The 22,119-nt window shown below is 39.0% G+C and overlaps 1 protein-coding gene across 1 annotated transcript in view; it reads left to right on the forward strand.

Moving 5' to 3' along the window:
* Positions 1-7,176: 7,176 nt before the first annotated feature.
* TRPM6 (transient receptor potential cation channel subfamily M member 6) overlaps positions 7,177-22,119 on the forward strand; it is a 67,413-nt gene continuing 52,470 nt past the window's right edge. Inside the window, exons 1-9 of the mRNA XM_062513864.1 lie at positions 7,177-7,230; positions 9,033-9,112; positions 9,915-9,953; positions 15,599-15,779; positions 16,149-16,362; positions 17,170-17,294; positions 18,050-18,221; positions 19,458-19,632; positions 20,930-21,053. Coding sequence (XP_062369848.1) covers positions 7,177-7,230; positions 9,033-9,112; positions 9,915-9,953; positions 15,599-15,779; positions 16,149-16,362; positions 17,170-17,294; positions 18,050-18,221; positions 19,458-19,632; positions 20,930-21,053 — 1,164 coding nt within the window. The remainder of the gene's footprint in view (positions 7,231-9,032; positions 9,113-9,914; positions 9,954-15,598; positions 15,780-16,148; positions 16,363-17,169; positions 17,295-18,049; positions 18,222-19,457; positions 19,633-20,929; positions 21,054-22,119) is intronic.

The raw sequence follows: 22,119 nt of genomic DNA on the forward strand, positions 1-22,119 counted from the left end.
GTCTCCACTGGCTTTGTGGAGAACCTCGTGGGCCTGGAAACTGCAGAGTGTCACTCCTTCATTCTCCCCTGGAGTTCTTTTTTGCCTCTGTGTAACACTGGGAGGTGTCCTGAATAATAGAAAGCAGGTTTTCATGGCTATGCAGTCAGAATTGTGCTGGACATAAAGTGGGATTCCAGTAGAGGATAGCATGTCATGGGGAAGCTGCAGCAGCAGGAAGGGAAGGTCAGTGTTTTCATGGTGCTGTTAGTGCTATGCTGAACGTGGCTGCTCTCTCCTCTCTCCTCTCCTCTCCTCTCCTCTCCTCTCCTCTCCTCTCCTCTCCTCTCCTCTCCTCTCCTCTCCTCTCCTCTCCTCTCCTCTCCTCTCCTCTCCTCTCCTCTCCTCTCCTCTCCTCTCCTCTCCTCTCCTCTCCTCTCCTCTCCTCTCCTCTCCTCTCCTCTCCTCTCCTCTCCTCTCCTCTCCTCTCCTCTCCTCTCCTCTCCTCTCCTCTCCTCTCCTCTCCTCTCCTCTCCTCTCCTCTCCTCTCCTCTCCTCTCCTCTCCTCTCCTCTCCTCTCCTCTTTTACTTAGTTGCACTATGTTAAGTGAAAAGGTGGATCCCTGCACGTGTCCTCCAGCAGGCTGATCTATAGGTTTTTCAGTGCTCTCCAGGGAGGTGTTAGGTTTAAGCAGGGTAATCCAATTTTTTGATAATTCCACTAATGAGTTTGAGACTCCTTGAATGATACACAGCACAGCAAGAAATTGAGGTGATCAAAGTTTAGCTGACTTTGATCTTCCCTCTGTGTTCCTTTCAGACAGGCTCTATCAAACGCTGCGTAAACCTTCATTGATTCTTATAATATATAAAGTTATTACTGTCTGGGTAAAACCTTGTGATCCACTCTGTATGACTTGAATTACCAAGTCTTTTGGCAATTCACATTTTGCTTAATGTTCTCATCTCTAACACTTTCCATCAGTTTTTGAAATAGTCATATTTTTATTTCCCAGCTGAAAGAATAGAGGCCTCTTTCGGGGGCCATAGCTGTTTGAGTCTCAGGAAAGGCAGGTAGAATTAAGCATTTGTCTTCATCCTTTCCTTAGGACTGCCATTTCTTTGCATTTTTGCCATAGCGCAGTTGCTGGTACATGCCAAGTTTTACAGTACCCTCTATTCATCATATAGACAGTTTCTGAAAGTTTTGGGGATTTTTCTCTTTTTTTTTTTTAAGCAGGACAGAAGCTGGGTGCTGTCATGATATATACTTTGATAAATGCTAGTCAGAGAAATGAGTTTTAAAACCCATTGGTGATGTGACATATTGTTGTTTCAGTTTCCAAATCACAAGTCCTTTGGTTGCTAATAAAATTGGTTCTTCTGTTTTTTTGTAATTTTTAAGTCTTAGAGAGTGGAGGTCAACCCTCTTCAGTATTATCAGTAATGGAGAAGTCTGCAGAGGAACAGTGTTGGAATAGATGCTTGCCTCCAGCCTTCAATGATTTCAGGTGCAGTGGTCTGGAACTTGGTAAGCAGCATGGCTGCACCTTGGTATCTGTCCTGTGATGTGAGAAAATTAGTGTTTTCACTGTGGAAGTGTTTTTCTAGTGAGCGTGTAGTGCTAGAGATTGCTCATGGCTGAATGGGACTTGGTTGGGGGGGTAGCAGCCTGGTGACTGTAGTGTCACTTTAGGCTGCTTTGTTGAGGTAAGGCTCTGGAAATAAATTTTTTACCAGTCTGGCTGGGGTGGGATGATCCCAGGTTTGACCAGTCCTAGTCTTATCAGTCCTATAAAACAGTGCATTTGATTACCTTGTATTGGTGCAATTTAACCCCCAAAGAGGCATAGCAGACCTTCTCCTAGTACATCCCCAGAGCTTCTACTAGTACATCCCAACTGTATGAAGTACATTCACCTCTCTGCCTGCTGGCCAGCCAGCGTTTCAGAAAGGCTGGAGGGCAGTGCTGTGTAACCTCAGCCCTCACAGTCAGCTCTTCCTGTCTGTTCTCCTTACCTCCTTGCCCCTGCTCTGCCCCTTCTCTTATCACTTGTGCCACCACAGCTCATGAGACCATCTAAACACAAAAGCAGGCATCCTGGTGAACAGAGAGTGCTACCAGAAGGCTGGGTGGCATCTGGAAGCTGCCACCCGAGGGAGAGGAGTTGTCATCAGAGTGGAGAGGACAGGAGAGCATGCCCTGGGACAGCAGCCTGCCTGCTGGGAGCCTGAAGCCACAGCCCAGCTTTGTGCCAGAAGGGCAGTGCTGATGGCTGGCAAATCATTCTGTGCAGCCTGGCTTGATCTGCAGTCACAGCTTCTCCTTCCTGCCTGGCCCCAGGGAAACCCAAGCTTTTGGGAGTCACTTTGGCCACTGTTGCAACCCCTAGTGAATAAACAAGGGGATAAACCTGGTTTGGTGGAATATATCTTGGACGTTAGACTGAAGGCACAGAAAGACCTGGTGGAGAGCTCAAGGGTGTGTTCAGGTGGTCTCTGGGGCAAAGGAGCAAAAGGATGTCCCTGCAGTCCCCACTGGCTGCTCCCAGGTCATGGCTGGCTCTTCCTCCAGCTGGTTTGTGGGTGTGCAGTGTTTGATGGGTTGATGATGTGGTTTATATTTATCTGTGAGCTACCATGGAAAAAGAAAGCTTTTTTTTGGAAGGTGATATGGAAGGCAGAGCTGAGGAGAGAGCTAAGACACACCCAGGTGAGGAATGCAGACCGTACCTTCAGCCTCTTTAGAAATCACCCAAGATATGTGTCCTCTTTCTTTGGAAAATGTAATTTCAGTTCTGTGACCTGTCTTCTAGTGTGTGCAAGGGCCACTGTATACAGCTGTCAAACTCAAGAAGATTTTGTTACTGTGTGAGATAAGCAATGGAGCAAAAAGAATAATTCTGATATAAATGACAGTGAACAGTCATAGGGCTCCAGAGGTGAGCTGTGCGGATTGCTCACATTGTGGAATCATAGAAGCACAGAATAATTTGGGTTGGAAGTGACCTTAAAAATAATCTAGTTCCAACCTACCTGCCACCTTCCTCTAGAGCAGTTTGCTAACGAAGTGTGATTTCCTGGGGTCCTTCACGCTTCCTCCAGCTGAATTTTACAACCTGCGTTTGCTTTTCACATCAGACATTTTAGATATATCTGACTTTTAGAGAGTCACCTCTCCAGGCAACATTAAACCTTGTGTTGGGAAGACATAAAACAAGCAAAAGAAAGCTCTGATATTTACTATCAGGTAATTTTTCCTCTTCCTTCTTCTGGTTTAAATTTTTTAATTTTAATTTTTGCTAAGATCAAGTGCTTAACAAGTAATGAGATCTTCCTTCCTACAACTGGCTTCAAAGTGGAAATCTGAATGAGGCTTGGAGCATTGTATTGACTCTCTGAAACATCATTTTCTTATGGCTTCCTAGATTTTCACTTTACTTAAAACAAGATCATTTCATATGGAATATGTAACTTGCTTTAGATATTTATAATTTTCTGGTTCTATCATATTATATTATTTAAAAAATACCGAATGCCTGACTTCCTTTGGGACTGATTTCCAAACTATTGTTAGTAAGATAGGTAGGAGTGTCCATTTAAAAAAACATGAAAATTTTGTCTCCAAAAGAGATACAGTAAAATAAGACATGGTTATACTTAAAGATTTATGATAATTTTCAAATATAGTTTGGATTAATTTACCATTTCTTCCTCTATTACTCATGCCTGCTCTTATTTTCTTCAAGTTTTAGACATCTCCTATAATTTTTTCTGAAATTTGGACTGTTTTCCATCAATTAAAATCTTTACAAGATGTATTTCTGTATTTTTATGTATGACTAACTTGTTCAATAATCCTTATTTTATGCTGCTCATTGAACTGGTTTTATGAGATGATATACAGTATTATATTGTATACACTGCCAAAGTAAACCAAAAGTCAGCTTTTAGCAGCTCTAACAGCCATCAGCCGTAAGCACAGATTTTTAAATTATGTGTATGGGCCACAGTTGTGAAGCAGTCAGATCCAAACTTTGTCAACAATCACCAGGCTCCTAGAACAGTGGGCTTTGGAGTGGCCTGCTTTAGGTGGAAGGCTGAATTTCCTGTCATGTCATAGAGACTTTTTGCATTTCCAGCTGGGGCAACCTGGTTTTAAGCAATTCGCAGTTATCTCCTGATGGTATAAGATTTCCAACAATGTTTTTGAGACCTGTTTCAAGGACAGAGCTAAGGAATATAAATTGTGATTTGAGATTTCTTGTGTTTGTTTTTTTTTTTTTTGCGAAATCCTGGGCTGCTGGCAGCAGTGTTAAGGTGAGGTCTTGTGTGTCCTTCCCCACCTAGTCCAGTGCCATGGGCACAGAGGGACAGGTCTGCTCAGCCCATCCATCTGCAGACTAGGAGTTCCTCCACAAGCAATTGCATTCTGAGCTGGGTGTGCTCCTGGAGCATCACTCTTTGATGAGTTTTTTTAAAACATTGCATGTTAAAGGGTAGCAGAAGGGCCTACTTGATTAGTTAATAAACTTAAAAAGTAGAAAGCAATTACCTAATTAAAGGTCTAAAATTCCAGACTAAGCTAAGATTTCCATCAGTTTGGTGTTCTCTCTGACCCAGGAGTTAAGCTGGAGCTTTTTTCCTAAAAGGTTTTGGTTTTAGTATTTCCTGCATTTTGTTGTCATTTGGTATACGTGTTGGTACTTGTTGCGTTGTGTGGTCTACACTGGATCAGAAACACCTCATTGGAAAGCCTATTAATGTCAAAGGGTTTCTGTTTCTTGGCTAAGCTTGGGTTCAAAATAGTGGAAACAGTTTTATGACCCTTTGATGCATGACCCTAATCCAGAAAATCACTTAAGCACACCTACTTAGCTTTTAAATATAGTTGATTAACTGTGAAAGAAAATGCTATAGCACTCTGTGCATTGAAGATTGAATTTATGTATTTTTGAAAAGCTAACACACTACTTTTGTTCTGAGGAAAAAAACAAAAGCTGAAATCTCTCTTCAGAATGACTGGTGAGTTATAGGTTCTGTTATCCTTCTCTGACTTGGGTCTCCATTTATCCTGCAAGCACAGGTGGCTTCTATTAGTGTTTGTACTGTATTTATGAACACCTAAGAGTGTGCTTCCAGTGGATGAGTTTGAATTGGTTACTAGAAAATAATCACAGAAATTCTGCTGTGACCTGAAATTATATACTCTCTTTAAAAGGGGAAAATATAAAAGTTTCTCAGTGCTACTGAATCTGCAGTCTGCCTGCAAAGGCAGTTTGAGATTAGCTGATAGTTTTTTTATGATTGGCTGTGGTGGACAGTAGAAGCATTCAAATGAAATGATTTGTGCAATATTTTTTAAATTCTAGTAAATTTTAGTGATGACAATTTTCTGTTGGATTCAATTGCTTATAGTTGTGTATTTCCGCAGAAATGCAGAATATTGAACACTGGGGCAAAGAAGTAGGTAAGAAAAACTGGAAAAGCAAAAGCTGCCAGATAGCAACAGATGGGCTGATATATTGTAGTGGTGGAGGTCAGAGGAACCATGGCATGTCTGTGTTATAGAGCCAGGTGGCTGTCCTATGACAAGGTAGTCTGAACACAGGAAACTCTAGAAGACCTGAGAGGCCATTGAAAACCTCTCATGAGTTCAAATTTTACTTCATGTGACCCTGGAGTTTTGCAGTGTTCCTGTACTCTATGTGGATCCAGAGAGGTGTTCTCTGTCTTGCAATGATTATATTACTTCATACCAGAATCATGCATGGGGATGGATGCTGAACCACAAAGTTCCTGCTCTGAAAAGCTTATGTGAGACAGCCTGTTAAATTGAAAATCCCTTTAATGCTGGCAGTAATTTAACCAGCTGGTAATGAAGCCATGTAGTTCTCAGGAATAAGGAAAGGTCCAAGAGATACCAATATACTTAGGACCTGAGCTCTTGTGAAATAGTCTTGAGTACTAGCTTACAGGAACTCTGGCTGCATTTCAGGTATCTAGTGTTACTGCAAGGACTTGCTATATGTGAAGTTAATTTTTAAAGGGTTTAAGATATTTTAGGACAGTCTGCCTGCAGTGCATTCTGACACTACCTGTAATAAGGGGAAGGTCTTTCCCTCCTCAGATGTATTTGAGTAAAGGCTGGTCACAGACTGCAGCATGCTGACTTCTCACAGGCTCCTGAAAATAGTACCTCACTCCTTCATAGGCACTAAAAGTCGGTTTGGATCTTTCAGGTATTTCTGATTACTGACATCATCAGTAAAGTTCTTTCCAGGTATTGTAGGCTTGAGCAGTGAGGCAATTCTATTAGCCCCACAATCATCTGTTGCTTTTTAAAAGAGTGTTTGCTTTCATCTAATAATTTTGAAGGTAAGAAAAGGTTGTATAAAAGTTATATATGATGCATAATCTTTTCTTTTTTTGCTAAATTTTACAAACCTGCTCAACATTGCAGAAATACTGGCTCTACTAATTAAGATCTTTTAGAAAACCCCAGTTTTTTGGAAGTGACATTGTATACTGGTTTCACTAAGCACAGAGTGTGTGCAGAGCTGAGGTATGGTGCTTGTCAGAACTTTTCAGCTCTTGAAGAATTGTTTTGACTAAGACACTGTTTCTCTGTTATCAATACAAATTTGTTGCAGTTTCAGTAAGCTACTTACAACTGGATTGTTCTGCCTAGTTTCCAGCACAACTGTACTTTGCCTAAATGAACTAACCTGTTATGTAAACTGGCTAGTTATTGTGTGATTTCTAATTATCTGCACCTGTCTGGAGCTATAATGTGTCATTAAAAGCAATTGCTGTTATTTTGTCCAAAAAATTGATAGTGTTTCAATAATGGATGAAATTATTCTGCCACAGAGATGTGTGCCTTTTAATTTTCTTTTGCAGGAAATCGTAGAGTGTCCAGAGCAGCATGGTGTTTCATTAGAAAAGATGTGTATCTGTGCCTTTCACCCTAAAATGGGCATAAGTGCAGCTAAGGATACTAAAAGATTTTTGTTTTGTGTTGACAGTGTAACCTAGTTTTTCTGAGTTTGGTCCTTGACTAGAGAACAGTGCCTATTGTCTGGTCTTGAAGAGCTGAATGTTTCTTGCAGTTCATGGTTTTGTAAAGCTAATTTCAGAGCAGGAAGAGTGTACATGAATTAAGTGTACATTACTTCATAGTTTTTATTTGTCACCATGCATCTACAAGCTTTGACTTTGGCAAGCCTTGGCAGGGGTGGTGGTGGAGGGGTATGTGGGCTGAGGCAGAAGAAAGCAGAAGTAAAAATGGAAGGATTTATGCATTTTTGGTGGGTGGGTGGTGGGGTGGTGAAATCAATGAGGGGGAGTCACAGGGCTGTGTTACCTTCTCCCTGGCCATTTTGAAGGACCTCTATGCTATGCTGCGTTTTTAGGTTTTGTCTACTCTCACTGTTCAACAGAAAGAATTTGAAAGAAGTGGGTAGTGCATATGTTTCCCTATATTTAACACTCTGATCTCTTTCTTTACTTCTGGAAACCTTAATTTTTGAACATTTTGACCTGGCAATGTCCCTTTAATACCATATTATGCAAGGATCTCAGACATTAAAGATATTGGAAAAGTGATTAAAAGCCATTTTCTAAAAACTACTCATGTGCCTTAAATTTCAGAGCCAAACTCTTGCCACCCCATTGACTAAATCAGTCTAGAAATTTCCAAAGCCTCTTCTGTGGCAGGGAATTATAAGCAGCAAACCTAATCCTCAGACTGCTGAGAAAAGAGAAGCCAAAACTCCCAAACAAAGGTCTCAGGACTTCCTTAGAGGAAAATTAGGAGGAAAGCTGCAATATAAACTTAGCTTCAGGTCTTTGGTAAATTGCAGCCGAAATGTGCCAGTCAGAAGGAGATGTAGTTGTGTTTTTGTCTCCTTTAGGATTTGATAATGAAAAGGATACATGGATGTATATGTACCTCACTGTGGTGACAGGGAACATTTTAATATGTTGTAGAAATTTAAATAAATTATGACAGTTTCAGAATATTAGTCAGAGTGTTGTGAAAGGATTTGTACATGCTACAGAAATCTTTTGTAAAATTAGAAATCAAGAGCTAGACTAGAAAAGTCTGCAGCTCAGAAGTCTCCTCTTTTCATTTTTACTTGCCCAGCCCTGAAGTAATGGATGACTGTAAAAAAGCATAAAGTTTCAAACCCTTTTCCTAATGATACAATCAGTCTAAAAACCTAAGTATAGCCCTAGATTAAGAAATTAATGTTAAGGTTCTGCTGTAAATTTTACTCAGTGAAGATTTTATTTATAAAAATTAAGAATGATTGCTTAATTAAGTCACAGAGATTTCGAAGTTCAGCATCCAACAATTACTGTTCCTTTCAGGGAATTTGATCCTGATAGACCCGAAGAGAAAGGTCCAGAGATTTCCAGTGAGATTCTTTGAAAAAAAAATCTGTGTGCCATGGTGGCTGTTGAGTTTGCTGGGCTGTAACAGGCATCACTGACACAAAACACCAGGAGACAGTGAAGAAAACCCATCTGTCTTGCCCCCTGAGTGCCAGGTCTAGGTCCCTGCTTTTGCATTTCCCTCTAGACCTAGTTCAGCAAAGTATTACCAGAATGCATCTGTTCTTGACTCAGTGAAGAATAATGAAAGAAGGACCCAATCATTTCTTTCAGGTAAAATGGAAATCCTGCCTTTTTTGACACAGCTTTAGTAAGATAGCAGTTTGCTAGTTTTCTGGCAGAAGGAGAGTGCAATTCTTAAAGCTGGTTTGGTTAATCCTTGCCACTTTATTGTACACGTGTTTGACAGAACATCTAAGTAATTTTCATTGTTAAAATAAATTTAAATATTGATCTTCATGGGGAATTATGTAAAGCTTGGAGGTGAAGGGCTAGGACTGTTCAGGGTTGTAGCTTCAGTTTGCAGTCTTACACCTAACATGATAGGAGTAGTTCTGAGTTATTTATATGCAGCCATATTGTCATTACAGTGCAATTTTTAACATCATGTTCCAAAGTTCAGGAATGCATTTATATTTGAAATGTCTTTTTAGCCCCCCAAATCTTGGATTGAAGAGGTCTTCAGTAAAAGAGAATGTGCACACATTATTCCCAGCTCAAAAGGTCCACACAGGTAAAACAAGGAATTTCTCTTTTTTACTGTTACATTTAAAAAGAATCAGAATAATTTTCTATGGGCATTGTGTTTGGTTTGGATGATGTTTTTAGCGTCTCAGTCAATGATTTCTGGTCTATGGGCTTTCATGGATCCCATCACCAGTCTCTTTTAAGTGAAACTCTTTGCCTGAATTAGAAATTTGCAGCAATTAACCTTACTATGCTTGTTAGATTTGTTGCTCTCAGTCTGGTAAGCAAAACAGGCAGAATGTCTAATTAAGAGACTGAATTACATGGAGTCACTGCTGCATCATTTCTCCCTTCCTCAGAATAATTACTGCTGGTGATCACAGTCTTCTGATACAGAAATTTCTGATCATACTGGTGTACAGTGTGAAAAGAGTAAGGAAGAGCTCAAGTCCTCAGCCTGTACTTTAGGACCTGAAGAGGCAAACATAACTTGGCATTCTGTATTATGTATCTAGTGAATGGTGACACCTAGATAAATTTGAAGAGATCCTGTTCTGAGAATGTAAACTTGTAGTTTTGATCATATGGTTTTGAAAGTATGGATGGTGTAGCACACGTAGGATAAATAACTCATCTATGAAATGTAGATCTCACATACAGTCTGAGTTGTGAAATGCCAAACAAGTCACCAAAGTTATCTGGTACATTTTCCAGGGGTTAGTGGAGGAGATGACAGCCTGTTTTGTTGTTGATGAGAATGCCTTCACTGCTGAATTGATACTGTAAGAATGTGTTAAAGCTCTCTTACTTTACACAAGTATATATTAATAATCCACCTTTTATCACAGATGTCCTGCAGGATGCCAGGTGTGTCAGAATTTAATCAGGTAAGAGTTCATAAACATATATGTACTATTTTTATAATGACCTGGTAATAGGCAATCCTTGTCAAGGAAGTAATGACAAGAGAAGTATCCTCATTTTATGGTCAGAGCAGCATTTGTAGGGATGTGCTGGAGAATGCTTAACATAAATATAAGTAGAATAAATTGTGTGATGATCTTTTATTTATTTACAGTAGAAAATTATACCCAGATATCTTGGGTGCATGATTTTGTTCTAATCTCCTCCTGAGGAATGAAAGGCAGGAATGTGTCTTTAAATGAGAGTCAATTTCAGCTATATCCCAGATTATATGGAGGAGAGTGAGTCTATAGTAATAGAGAACAGTGAGAATTATGAAAAGAAAAGGAAAATTAAGGGAGAAGAAAAAGGGTAAAATAAACATCCCTGATAATAGATTTTTAAAAGATTTTTCATCTTCTCTGCAGTGAGGATTCTGAGTCCCTGCTTTTGGGAAGAGAAACAACAAAATTTCATCACTTTGGTGCTTTTAAATTGTGTTACTTTCAGGGAAATTGTATTTTGTAACCTGTATCAATGAGTTGTTTTCAATCCAAGAGTTGGCATTCAGATGTTGTTGCCAAACACATTTTGGTACTGTATATTTATGACAATACATTATCAGTTATTGGAACAAAAACTTCAATTTTAATTTGTTTTGTGTTAAAGGCATCTGATGGCTCAGGCAATAACTGGTGACTAGCAAGCTGGTCCCACAATTCATATTACACATGATTATCCACCTTTTCATTATTCATTATGCTTCACGTTTCATTTTGCTTTTAAGATTTACAAGAGTGACGCTTTACAAAGAGTAAATAAATTGCTCTTGCAAATCAGATCACTGTAAAGGGCTGATATGCAGAATGTGTTTCTGTTTAGGAAGTCTGAGCTCCTTCTAAGAGAATATCGTGCCTTAGAGCAGAAGAATAAATACTCAAAGATTTTTGCAGGTCTTCCAAGAGAAGAAATGCAGGGGGTGTTTTAATACTTCCTGCTAAGCTGCAGATACTCAGCTGGGTATCACAACTAAAATTACATTGTCCTTCATAATAAAGTACTTTAATTTCATCTTAGTCAAGACTACAGCAGTTTTGTGGTTCTCCCCCTCAGTGATCATGTTGTTAATCAGTCTGGGAAGATCAGTAGGACAAAAATTAACTCACAGAAGTGGAAAACCAAAATACTAGCTTTCACCAAATCTTTCCTAGTCCAACACAGTTTAGCTGCATAAATATGAATACAACACTGGGTGAGAGAGGAAGAGAAACAGGAAATGTGAACTCCAGTGGATGGATTTGTTTTTCTCTTTCACCTTTCTCTGTCAAGACATCCTGAATCTTTGTGTGTCTTTTATCTTATAGTTGTTTCTTTCAGTTTTTGCTGAGCATTTTCTTACTGTTTAGTTGAATCCAGTTTGTTGGTCTATGTTTGCAGAATGTGTATAGGTATCTAATGTACGTTTCATTCACCCCATACCTTTCAAGTATATTTTCCAAATGTTAACAGTTCTTGTCTTCTTAGGTATCTCAAAGTGTACAGAGAACTTTGTTCTCAGAGAATTTTTCTGCTCCTAACAAGGAGAAATAATTTCCATATGATTGTTATGACTGTTTATATTGTATTTATTAGATCAGCAATGAAACAGGCTTTGGGCCTCCTGAGTTCTGTAGTTTTCCACAACAGTCAAAAAATCATGTGGATATACTTGATCCCTACTATAATTTGACTTAATATTGTAGGCAAATAAAATATCTAAATTATTTCTTTTGTAGAGAACTTCCAAGGTTTGCAAGCAGTTTGTGAACGGATTATGCAACTAATTTGCTAATTCTAAGTGGAATTACTCCATTTAGAAGTCGCTATCAAATATGAGTAACTTACCAACACCTTTGTCCGTGCTCCCCTGGTGAGCTGAAATGGGTCTCTATCTACTTTTCCGTGCAGTACTCACAAAAACATCCCACACAGCAGATAGAATGGACTCACTATATGAGTATCCAGAAATGAGGTTCCAGTTTCCTGCATCCTTGAGGTTTGGTTTTGGTTAGTTGGTTAGCTGGTTGGTCTTTAAAAATCTTTCTTTGTCACCAGTTAGTTCTTTCACATCTCCACTGAAAACTCTCTTTTGGAATGCACATTTCCAGAGCCTTGCAGATGTTTACATCTAACCTGCCCCTAAATGGACAAATAGTACAGCTGAGGCCTGAGGCAGTTGTTGTATTTGGGTTGTTGAAGGATGTTCAGTTTCTTAAAAGAGGAGAAGTGAAGAATTTATCTCCATTTCCTAGGGTATATTAACTTCTGAAATGTCTAAAGGAGAGCTGGACTGTCAGCTGTCACTATAAATTACACTGAAGTTAATCCTGCAGAAGAGACTGAGCCTGTTGAAGCCTGTGTGAGAGTAATGATTGAATTTAGAATCTGGGTTATTATTCCAAATGCAAACCTTAAATTCTAGGTTTCTGGTATCTTTCTTTCCCGTTTCTGGCTAGGACAGGGTTAATTGTCTCTGGCTTGAAACCAGTTCCCTCCACTGCACTTAAACAACCAGAAATAATCCCTTTTCCCCACAAGAGAGAGAGACACCCTTACTTCTGCCTCCTGCAATGATGTGAAGTGGTAGAGTAACATCTGGGCCCTAGGCTTACCCCATCTCAGCTAGTGAAGAAACTAGCTCTGTCCTGGACAAAAGCAGGACAGGGATACAAAGGATCTGAGGCCTGCTACACTCCAATTGAAAAAGAGATCCTGGCATCTTATGAAAGGTTTGAGCTGCTTCAGAAGTGACTGGCACTGAAGCACAGCTCCTCCTGGCACCCCAAATGCCAGTGCTGGATGTTCAAAGGGAAAGTCCCTGCCACACATCATGCCACTGATGTTTTTCAGAGTAAGTGGAGTGTAATGTGTTGTGATGTGAGCTGTGATGACACAGTGAGCTTGAACAGGAAACTCCAATTACCCAGGAATCAGGAACTGGCCCAGAGACAAAAAATTTGGATACTTCTCAGAAGAAGACAAAGAGGAGGTGACATGTCCTGAAGAGGTCCCACCATAGAATCAGTTACCAGAAAATGAGGAGTTATATACTCTCTTCACTGATTCTTTGTGCTGTATTGGAGTCCCATGTGGCAAGTTGCAGAAGCTGTGGAGGGACAAGGTGTGTAAAGTGAGGTTGCAGAGCTGAAAGCCATCCAGCTGGCTTCAGATGTCACTGAACAAGAGAAATGGCCAGTGCTCTACCTCTATATTGACTCATTAATGCTCTGTAGGGGTGACTTGAGTGGTGGAAGAAGATAAATAAGCAGTGCAGAGGTAAACCCTTCTGGGCTGCTGAAGTGTGCAAAGACATCAGTGCCTATTTAGAGAAGTTGGCTGTAAAAGTACATCATGTAGATCCACACACAACCAGGAGTTGGGTTGCTGGAGAACGTCACAGCAATGGACAGGTAGATTGAGCTGCCAAGATTAGACTGTCCCAGGTGGACCTGGACTGGCAGCATAAGGGTGAATTATTTCTGGCTCATTGGGCCCCTGACACCTCAGGTCATCAGGGAAGAGATGCAACATCACAGGGCTTGTGATAGAGGGGTGGACATAACCATGGACACTATTTCCCTCGTGATCCCTAACTGTGTAACATGCACTGTGATTAAGCAGGACAAGTGAGTAAAGCTTCTGTGGAATGGGGGAAGATGGTTAAAATATAAATATGGAGGGGCCTGGCAGATCAATTCCATGGACTCCTGGTCCAGAGAGCACTGTATTGCGTGGTTATCATATTCCCTGTCATGCACCAGCCTCTGAGAAAATTGAATGGGATAAATGGACTGTTAAAACCACACTGAAAGCAATGTTGGTTGGACCTTCAGACATTGGGATCTGCATTTAGGAAGGTGATCTGGTTGGCTAATACCAGAGACTCTGCCATTTGAGCTTGCCCTGATCAATCAAGAACTTCATGTACTGTAGAAGGGGAGAGAAGGGTAAAATCCCCATGGTATATAAAAGGAATATGTTTGGGAAATCAGTTTGGATTAGTCCTGTCTTAAGCAAAGCCAAACCCCATCCATGGGATTGTCGGTCAGTAGGTGGGTGCACTTGGTGGGTAATGCAGATGACTGGGGAAACAATGTGTACCTGAAGGGGATTTTATTTTTGAGTGAGAAGTCTGCAGTATCGAACTGTGTGTGTATTGTTGGTTGCTGAATGACCCTGCCACTGTGTGCCATAACTACCATGGACACCGAGTATGGACTGCTCCAGATACACCAGTCATGAGCTTGTGATGCAGCTTGCAACCACCTGACAGCACACCTCCTGCCCTGGAGGACATCTAGGACAGACAGACAGAACTCACAATCACAGACTCAGTGAACTTGACAGACATCTTGGACGGATGGCAATTGACTGTGATACCTAAGCTTGTGTGTGTGCATGTATGTATGTATGCAATTGAAAGGTGTATGATTTAGTCATGAGGTAGATGATAAGGGGTGAAAAATGTCCTCATTCCAGCCAGGACAGCGTTATTTTTTGCAGTAGCCAGGAAGGGGCATGGCTAGGACCCAGGGTTATTCTCTACCACCTCACATCACTGCTGGGAGAGAGGGAAAGGGAATCTCTTCCAAGGAGAATGACAGAATATGCAGAGTTGGAATTGATCCAGAGTAAGCACTGAGTCCAACTCCTGGCCCTGGCAGGGCTACTCCCAAGAGTCATACCATGTGCTGAAAGGTGTCCCTTCTGGGTTGGCATGGAGTAACCTAGGGAGTGGATAGGTATTGTCTATTGCTGAGGGGTTTCTGTGTGAAATATTCATTTCTTGTGCCATCTGTTATCAGTATTGTTGCTGTTACTGTTTGTTCTCTTACCTCACTGGTGCTTCCAGTAAACTGTTGTATCTCATTCTGCGATCTTTACCTTTTGTGCCTCAATTCTTCTCTCCAGTGCACTGCATGGAGAAGGGAAAGGAAAGGGATGAGCGAGCGAGTGGTGTGTCATTTGGAGAATCACAGTGGCATTAAACATCACAGAGCATTAAACTGATAAACAATACCATACCCAAACCACGACAATCTTCCTCAATACTGCACTCCAATCCATGCACTTCACTGGATTCCAAGGGTTAATATAAAGGTCATCCTGAAATTCTCCTGATTGTTGAGGATAATTCCTACATCTTTATTTAGTACTTAGAATAACTGGTGGTAATACTTGTAGCAAACCTCAGTGTCCTACAATGTTCCTCTGAATTGGAACATACATAAACTGCATTACCCAGGTCTTAATTTCTGTATGGGACCCTCAAAGAGTTACAGGATCACATGGAATCAGCATAGTTTGGATTGCAGGAGACCATTAAACACTATGTAGTCCAACCCCCTCCAACTGTTATTAGTTTTCTCCATTAGAGAACAAATTCTATATCCAAATAACATAATTATAATTCACCATTATTTTTCTATTGCTGCAATTTTTTTCAACATGGTTCATTTTTACTGCATTCCATGTGAGACAACTGCAGTATCTTTCTTTGTAGGAAGTTATCTGGGCAAGTCACTCGTAGATCCTAAAGTTGTATGCAAGTGATTTTGATATAAAATAATTTCTGTATTTTTAATGTAAGATGTTGCTGCGGACGGCTGATTGGAGAGCACCCAGGAATAGAATGCAGCTGGCCTGTTTATCAGGCTGGTCCACAGAGCTTTGGTGGAGAATGGTCTGTGCAAAAACACACAAAAATGAGTCCCACAGATGCGTTTGGTACAATCAATTTTCAAGATGGAGACCACACTTACCATGCCAAGGTAGTAGGTGCTGTTTTTATATGGCTGAGTTATTTTTGTATACATAAGAATGAATACATAACATGCATAAGAAAGGCAAAAATTGGATTCTGTGAATATCAGATTGATTGTCTTAAGATGGCAGGGGAACCTAAAAGTAAAACAGATTAAAATGTGTGTATATTTTTATGTTGAACTTCACTGTGATTAGGGATATGCTGTCTGTATTGCTCGCATGCATTTTTGTGCTATCATGTTAGGGTACTATGGCATCTCTAATCCTTCACAAGATCTGCAGGACATTAATGCTTAGTACTTTGTAATGTGTTGCAGTTTCTTCTCCTGAAGAATTTAAAAGATGTTTATTTTACTCATTATTTTCCTTTCCAGTATATTAGACTTTCTTATGATAGCAATTTGGATCAGCTGTTGCACCTGATGGTTAAAGAATGGCAGATGGAATTGCCAAAGCTAATGATCTCTGTTCATGGAGGCATTCAAAATTTCAAGCTTCCCTCAAAGGTCAAGCAGGTTTTCAGCAAAGGGCTGGTGAAGGCAGCTGAGTCTACAGGAGCATGGATAATTACAGAAGGCATCAACAGCGGTAGTGCAATTATTTTTCTTTTTTTTTTCACTTTTCCTTTTTATGTTTTTCCTCTGCATAACAGCATGTACATTTAGGTCAAATAGAGTGAAATCGCTTGAAAATTGGTGATATATTAATACAAAATTAAGCCATTTTTATATAAGGAGCAGTGCATAACTCAATGAGTGGGATCATGCTTATTTACTGTTGACAGGCATTCTGAATATTTTAATTAAAGAGCAGAGTATTCTGCATGTAATAAGAAACAATGCATATAGCCAGAACTTATCTGCAGTAAATTTATCTGCTTCATTAAAATATTTAGTTTCTGTGGACTATGGTTATTATTTTTGAAACAATTTTCAAAGCTCAATTTAACTTGTGTTTTATAATTGATAAACTTTTGAATCAGGATAATCCATTAATTAGCTTATTAGTAGCTGAAAATCCCTTTAGACTACTCTCAAAAATTCAGAGGGGTCAGTAAACTGTGGAACTGAAAGTTTCACTTCTTTAGCTGTTATTCAATCTGATGATCTTAGAGCAGAACTGTCCTGAGCATTTATGTAACTAATGAAGTTTATGAATGTGGAAAACACCATTATCAGCATGTAAGGGTATTATTAGTTAGAAATATGTGTTGAATTTGAAGCAGTGTACATTGCATCTGAGCTGTGAAGTGTACATCAAATATACAGGTTGGTTATGATGTTTTGGTTTTGATTGGAACATAACTACAGTATAAATTAAGTGCTGCGAAATCTTTCTTGGTGTCCTGTAGCAGGTCTCTGAATAGAAAAGAAAAATCATAATTTATCTGTTTAGGAGTGTCCAGGCATGTGGGGGATGCACTGAAAGGCCGTGCCTCACCACACCTGAGAAAGATCTGTGCTATTGGGATTCCTCCATGGGGTATCATTGAGAATCAGAGGGATCTCATTGGAAAAGATGTGAGTTGGATGCATTTTAATAACAAAAGCTTTCATGTTCAAGGGATGTTAGAGTTTTCTTGTGTACTTGATTTTCTTCTAGATTAACTTCCCTAGTTTGATTATTTTCTTTATAATAGAAGTTTAGATTTTACTCAGCAAAGAATTTTGTGGCATGTTGAGGCACTGTATTTTGCTTTTTGTGTATAAATTAATAGCTTTAAAATACTTCTCTTAGAGGAAATTGCCATTCCTTTTTAAAATTTTGTAATTATGTAGGCAACTCTCTTGTGGTTGTAAATTATGTTTTTCTATATTAAGATTCAGAATGAACTGTCAGGTTAGTAATAAGCTATTAATATATATATTATTTTATTCACAGTCTATTTTATGTTCACAAACTATGACTTTATGTGAGGGTATAATCTACTCCAGTGTCTAAAAGTGTCTACTACTTAAGTAGAAAGGTGAAATCATTCCTGATAAATGTTAATGTTGTAGAATACAAGCCAGGGAAACTATGCCATGGTGTTCCAACTGTTGCAAGGAATGCCAGCCAGTGACTCTAAGGATTGCAAACCTAATCAGAAATGTTTTCTGAGATATTAATTATGGGTTTGTTGATGTTAAGTATCAAATGTTTGAGTAGCTCAAAAAGCATGATGGAGAATTTTGAACAGCCATACTGTAATGAAGAAATACATACAACTGTGGGGACATAACGTGGCAGTATTTTCTTGGCTTCTTTGAGGACATTTTTATTTCGGTTTTCTCAGGTAGTTTGCCTGTACCAGACTCTTGGTAACCCACTCAGCAAGCTGAGTACGCTCAACAGCATGCATTCTCATTTTCTACTGGCAGATGATGGGACAGTAGGCAAGTATGGGAATGAAATGATGCTCAGGAGAAATTTGGAGAAATACATATCGCTTCAAAAAATACACACAAGTGAGTATTGCTGTGGTCTGCTTTATGGTAGAAAAACCTATCCTAAAAGATAGGGAGGTACTTGACATTTCATGTTATATACTGTACATGTTGATTTGCCGTAGCTTTCAGTGAGGTTAAGTGTTATTAATTGCATATGTCTTGAACTCTAAAACTCAGGAAAATCAAAATGAAAATATCTTTATAAAGCATTATGATTTTGGATGAACTCACATATGGGTTTCTCAGTTGTAGAGACATCTAAATGACTCAGATTATTTAGTAAATATTGAGCATTTGCTCACTTCACAGTTTTATGTGGTCACTATTTCACCACTAGGTACTTCCCTGGTGTTTTGTGAGATGGAAAGATTGTTACATTCAGTTTAATGAAAAGCCTTTTTACCATGTTAACTACTTTTGTCCCCATCACTCCTCTCTATTGTAAGCCCGGAGGAGGTCACGACCTCCTCAAGTAGAGCAACAAAGAGTGGTTACAAAAGTAAAAGCTTTGGCCAGTGTTTGGCAGATACCGTAACTTCTGTCATTTATTTAAAGAGTAAATGAGTTATAATAAGAAATAATTAAATATTTATTACACAGACAATTATTTCCTTTTATGTACTAGACTGTACAAATTATTTGTGGAAGTTCACTCTTACCTAGTCGTTCAAATCTTGAGATATGTTGAAAAAGCATTAGTATTATGACGTTGATGTTGCTTTCTTTATCTGCTCACATTATACAATTGTCAAACTTGGAAACCAACCTAATTTTTAACATATTTATGTATAGGGCTTCTTACTCAGATTCATATATTTTCTTAGTATGAGCTTTGCAAGTCAGGCTTTCATTTCTACTGCATTGTACTTGAAATTAATTTCTGCTTTTTAAAAAACTGCCCTGCTGCTGTAACACTTGAAAGAGTCTCTGAAGTCTGAGACCACTTTTCTATGTGTGTAGGTAAATACGTGGATATTGAATATGTTTCAAATGTCCTTGCATGTGACAACTATTATAAAGGGAAGAGGAATATTTAGAAAGATGTTTTTCCTTCCTGATACTTAACGTTTTTCATGGTCTTTTTTGATCTGGTTTAAGAAGTTTTCTGAAAGTATTAAAAGATGTAGGGAATGAAGGTGAAGGAAGGATTTCCTCTCCGCTGAACCACATATAAGTGTTTATTTCCCAGATGTTTTGATTTTTTTGTGTGTGACTGAGATCTGTTCGTAACTGGTTAGGTGTGTTTTGAAACAGGAAAGGGCCAAGGTGTTCCCATAGTGGGGCTGGTGCTGGAAGGAGGCCCCAGTGTGATCCTGATGGTGTGTGAGTATGTGAGGGCCAGCCCAGCTGTCCCAGTGGTGGTCTATGAGGGCACTGGCAGAGCTGCAGATATCCTGGCATTTACCCACAAGCACACGGGTGATACGGGGTGAGTAGTGGCATAATGTTCCTCCTCCTCAATCTGCAGGTGCTGGCAGGCAAACCCCTGCCTCAAAACTGCTGATTTAATTTCTGATGCTTCTAGTAATGATGCTTCTCTGGTCTTTTGCCAGCTTTAACTTCTGTCATGGGAGAATGGAGTTCCTTTCTTCCCTGCCTCAAACTAGGGCTGAAATAATTATTCCGCCAAATTTACTATGGGTTTTTTGAAGAGGAAAAACTACCTGTAGCTACTCTGGGTTACAAAATTTCTCTCCTTTGGTGAGACTCTCATGGATGACCCCCAGAGTATTCTCAATTGTTTCAGCTCAGCCATGTCTCCAGCTACCAATATTCTGTACCTGGGTTTGGATTGTACAAAACGTTTTAGACTAGAGCTGGGGTTCACTGCTGTAGAAGCCTCAGGCTGCAGTAGAAGGAAGACTAAGTTTTCTCATCTTTGTCTTTGGGTTAGTCAGTGGTAGCCCAGATTTGAAATCCTCGTCAAGATGTCTATGTACCACCAGTCCAGTCTCAGCTGCAGGCTCTATTGAACCTACCTCAGTGAAAAATTTGCATTCAAACTGGACATAAACAGATATGTTTGTATAGCAAATTAATGTTATGTGTGGAAGTTTTTCAAAGTCAAAGAGCTTTTTAGATAAAAAAATCAAATTTTAAAGAGGTGCCCTGGGTTCACTCCCATTTAAGAAAATGAAATATTTAATAAATTTTATGTCTTAATTGTTTACTTATTGTCTTTTCTGAATATACTTTTGTATATGTGGTATTTTCCCTTAATGTGTTGTTCAATAGCTTTTTTCTTCAATTGGCTTTTTTCAATATATTTGTGATGTTTTAAAAAATCCTTCAATTATAAAAAAAGGAAAATATGAACAGAAAGGTTAACAGAAAGACAAAAAGAGGAAAAAAAGAGAGAGTTATAAAGCCTAATGAACAAATACTAAGGAATTTTATTTTATGCCTGTTTTTCTTTCTCTATTGAAAGAAAAATAATAACTTCCTATGATTTTTAGCTCTACGTTCACAGAAAATTCTTTGAAAATTGTTAACCTACTCATGTGTTGTGTTTTCAATAGTAAATATTTATGTCAGGACAAATGTGTATGTGATTAATAATTTATGTTACGGGATAACTTTGCTTTGGGTTGAAAGAAAGATTATGTCAACAGAGAATTAGAAAAAGAAAGAAATTTCTGCTATGTTTCATCTTTTCTGAAGTGTCATTTGGGTAGGCAATAAGTATCTGAAATATAGTTGTCATTGATTTAATGTCTGTTTTTCAGGGATCTCTGTCCTCAAGTGAAGGAGGAGATCTTAATGATGATCCAGAACATATTTAGGTTGGAACAGAAGCAGTCCAGTCGTCTATTTCATGTTTTGATGGAATGCATGAAACATAGGGAGTCTGTGAGTAGGCTTCATGTGCTGGGTTTAGGAAGTCTTCATTTCCTGTTACCTTTTTTGATCTTTGGTGGGTTGGCATGTGCACGGGTGTTATATCTTATATAAAGATAACACAAATATGTCTGTCAGTTTCTATACTGAGTAGCTCTACAGAACCTGCTCAGTTAACTGCTCAAGTTTCAGTTTCAGCCATTGTTTATGAAATGAGAGCCTTTCTAATTTTAGTAAAAGACCAAATATCTCCATTTTCACAAGAAAGTTCAAGTAATTACTATATTTTTCTTCTCTAGTAAAGTCTTACTTATAATTTAGAAAGGTTTCCTTCCATTCTTCTACTTTCAACAGAATTGTGCTAGAACTTGTCTCTGAAACACTGCTAGTAACTGGAAGTCCCCTCCCTCCCTCCAGCTGCTGACCATGCCCTTTGAGTAAACCATACTGGCTGTCATCAGTCACCTTCTTATTTTCCATGTGCTTTAGCACAGCTTCCAGGAGGATCTGCTGCCCCATGATTGTGCTGAAACTGATTGGCCTGTAGTTTCCCAGTCTTTCTTTTAAGCCTTTTAAAAAGCGGTACTTATGTTTCTCCTTTTACAGTTACTTTGGCAGTCTGTCACAACTTTTCATATGTGATGGAGTTTCCAGTATATAGGCAAGTAATGATAATTGCACTAACAATCACTAAAATGGAAGCTACCCAACACATTTTTAATATTTTTTGTTTTACTTTATTTGAGTGTCTGTTTTCTTGTTGAAAACTGAGTGAATATCAACAATGTTTCATTTTTACATTTCTCAGGTTTAAAGGTTAATCAAAAGGAAACAGGCTCATGTAGACTCATGCAGTAGGTTTATTCCAGTTTTCCTGGGGTGCCATTGCATTAGAAACCAAAATGGTGCACTTTCTGTCTGAAACAAAAGGAAATTGTGTTGGACCCTTGCCTATTTTTGTTGTTGTTGTTGTTGTTGTTGAAATGTGTATGATTTAATCTACCACAGCCCATAGAAAGAAGAAATAACTGCAGACTTCTCTGCCTCACCTCAAATAGTATATTTCTGCAATTCTAAC

This window comes from Cinclus cinclus, chromosome Z (assembly GCF_963662255.1).
Source record: "Cinclus cinclus chromosome Z, bCinCin1.1, whole genome shotgun sequence".
Classification (NCBI taxonomy): domain Eukaryota; kingdom Metazoa; phylum Chordata; class Aves; order Passeriformes; family Cinclidae; genus Cinclus; species Cinclus cinclus.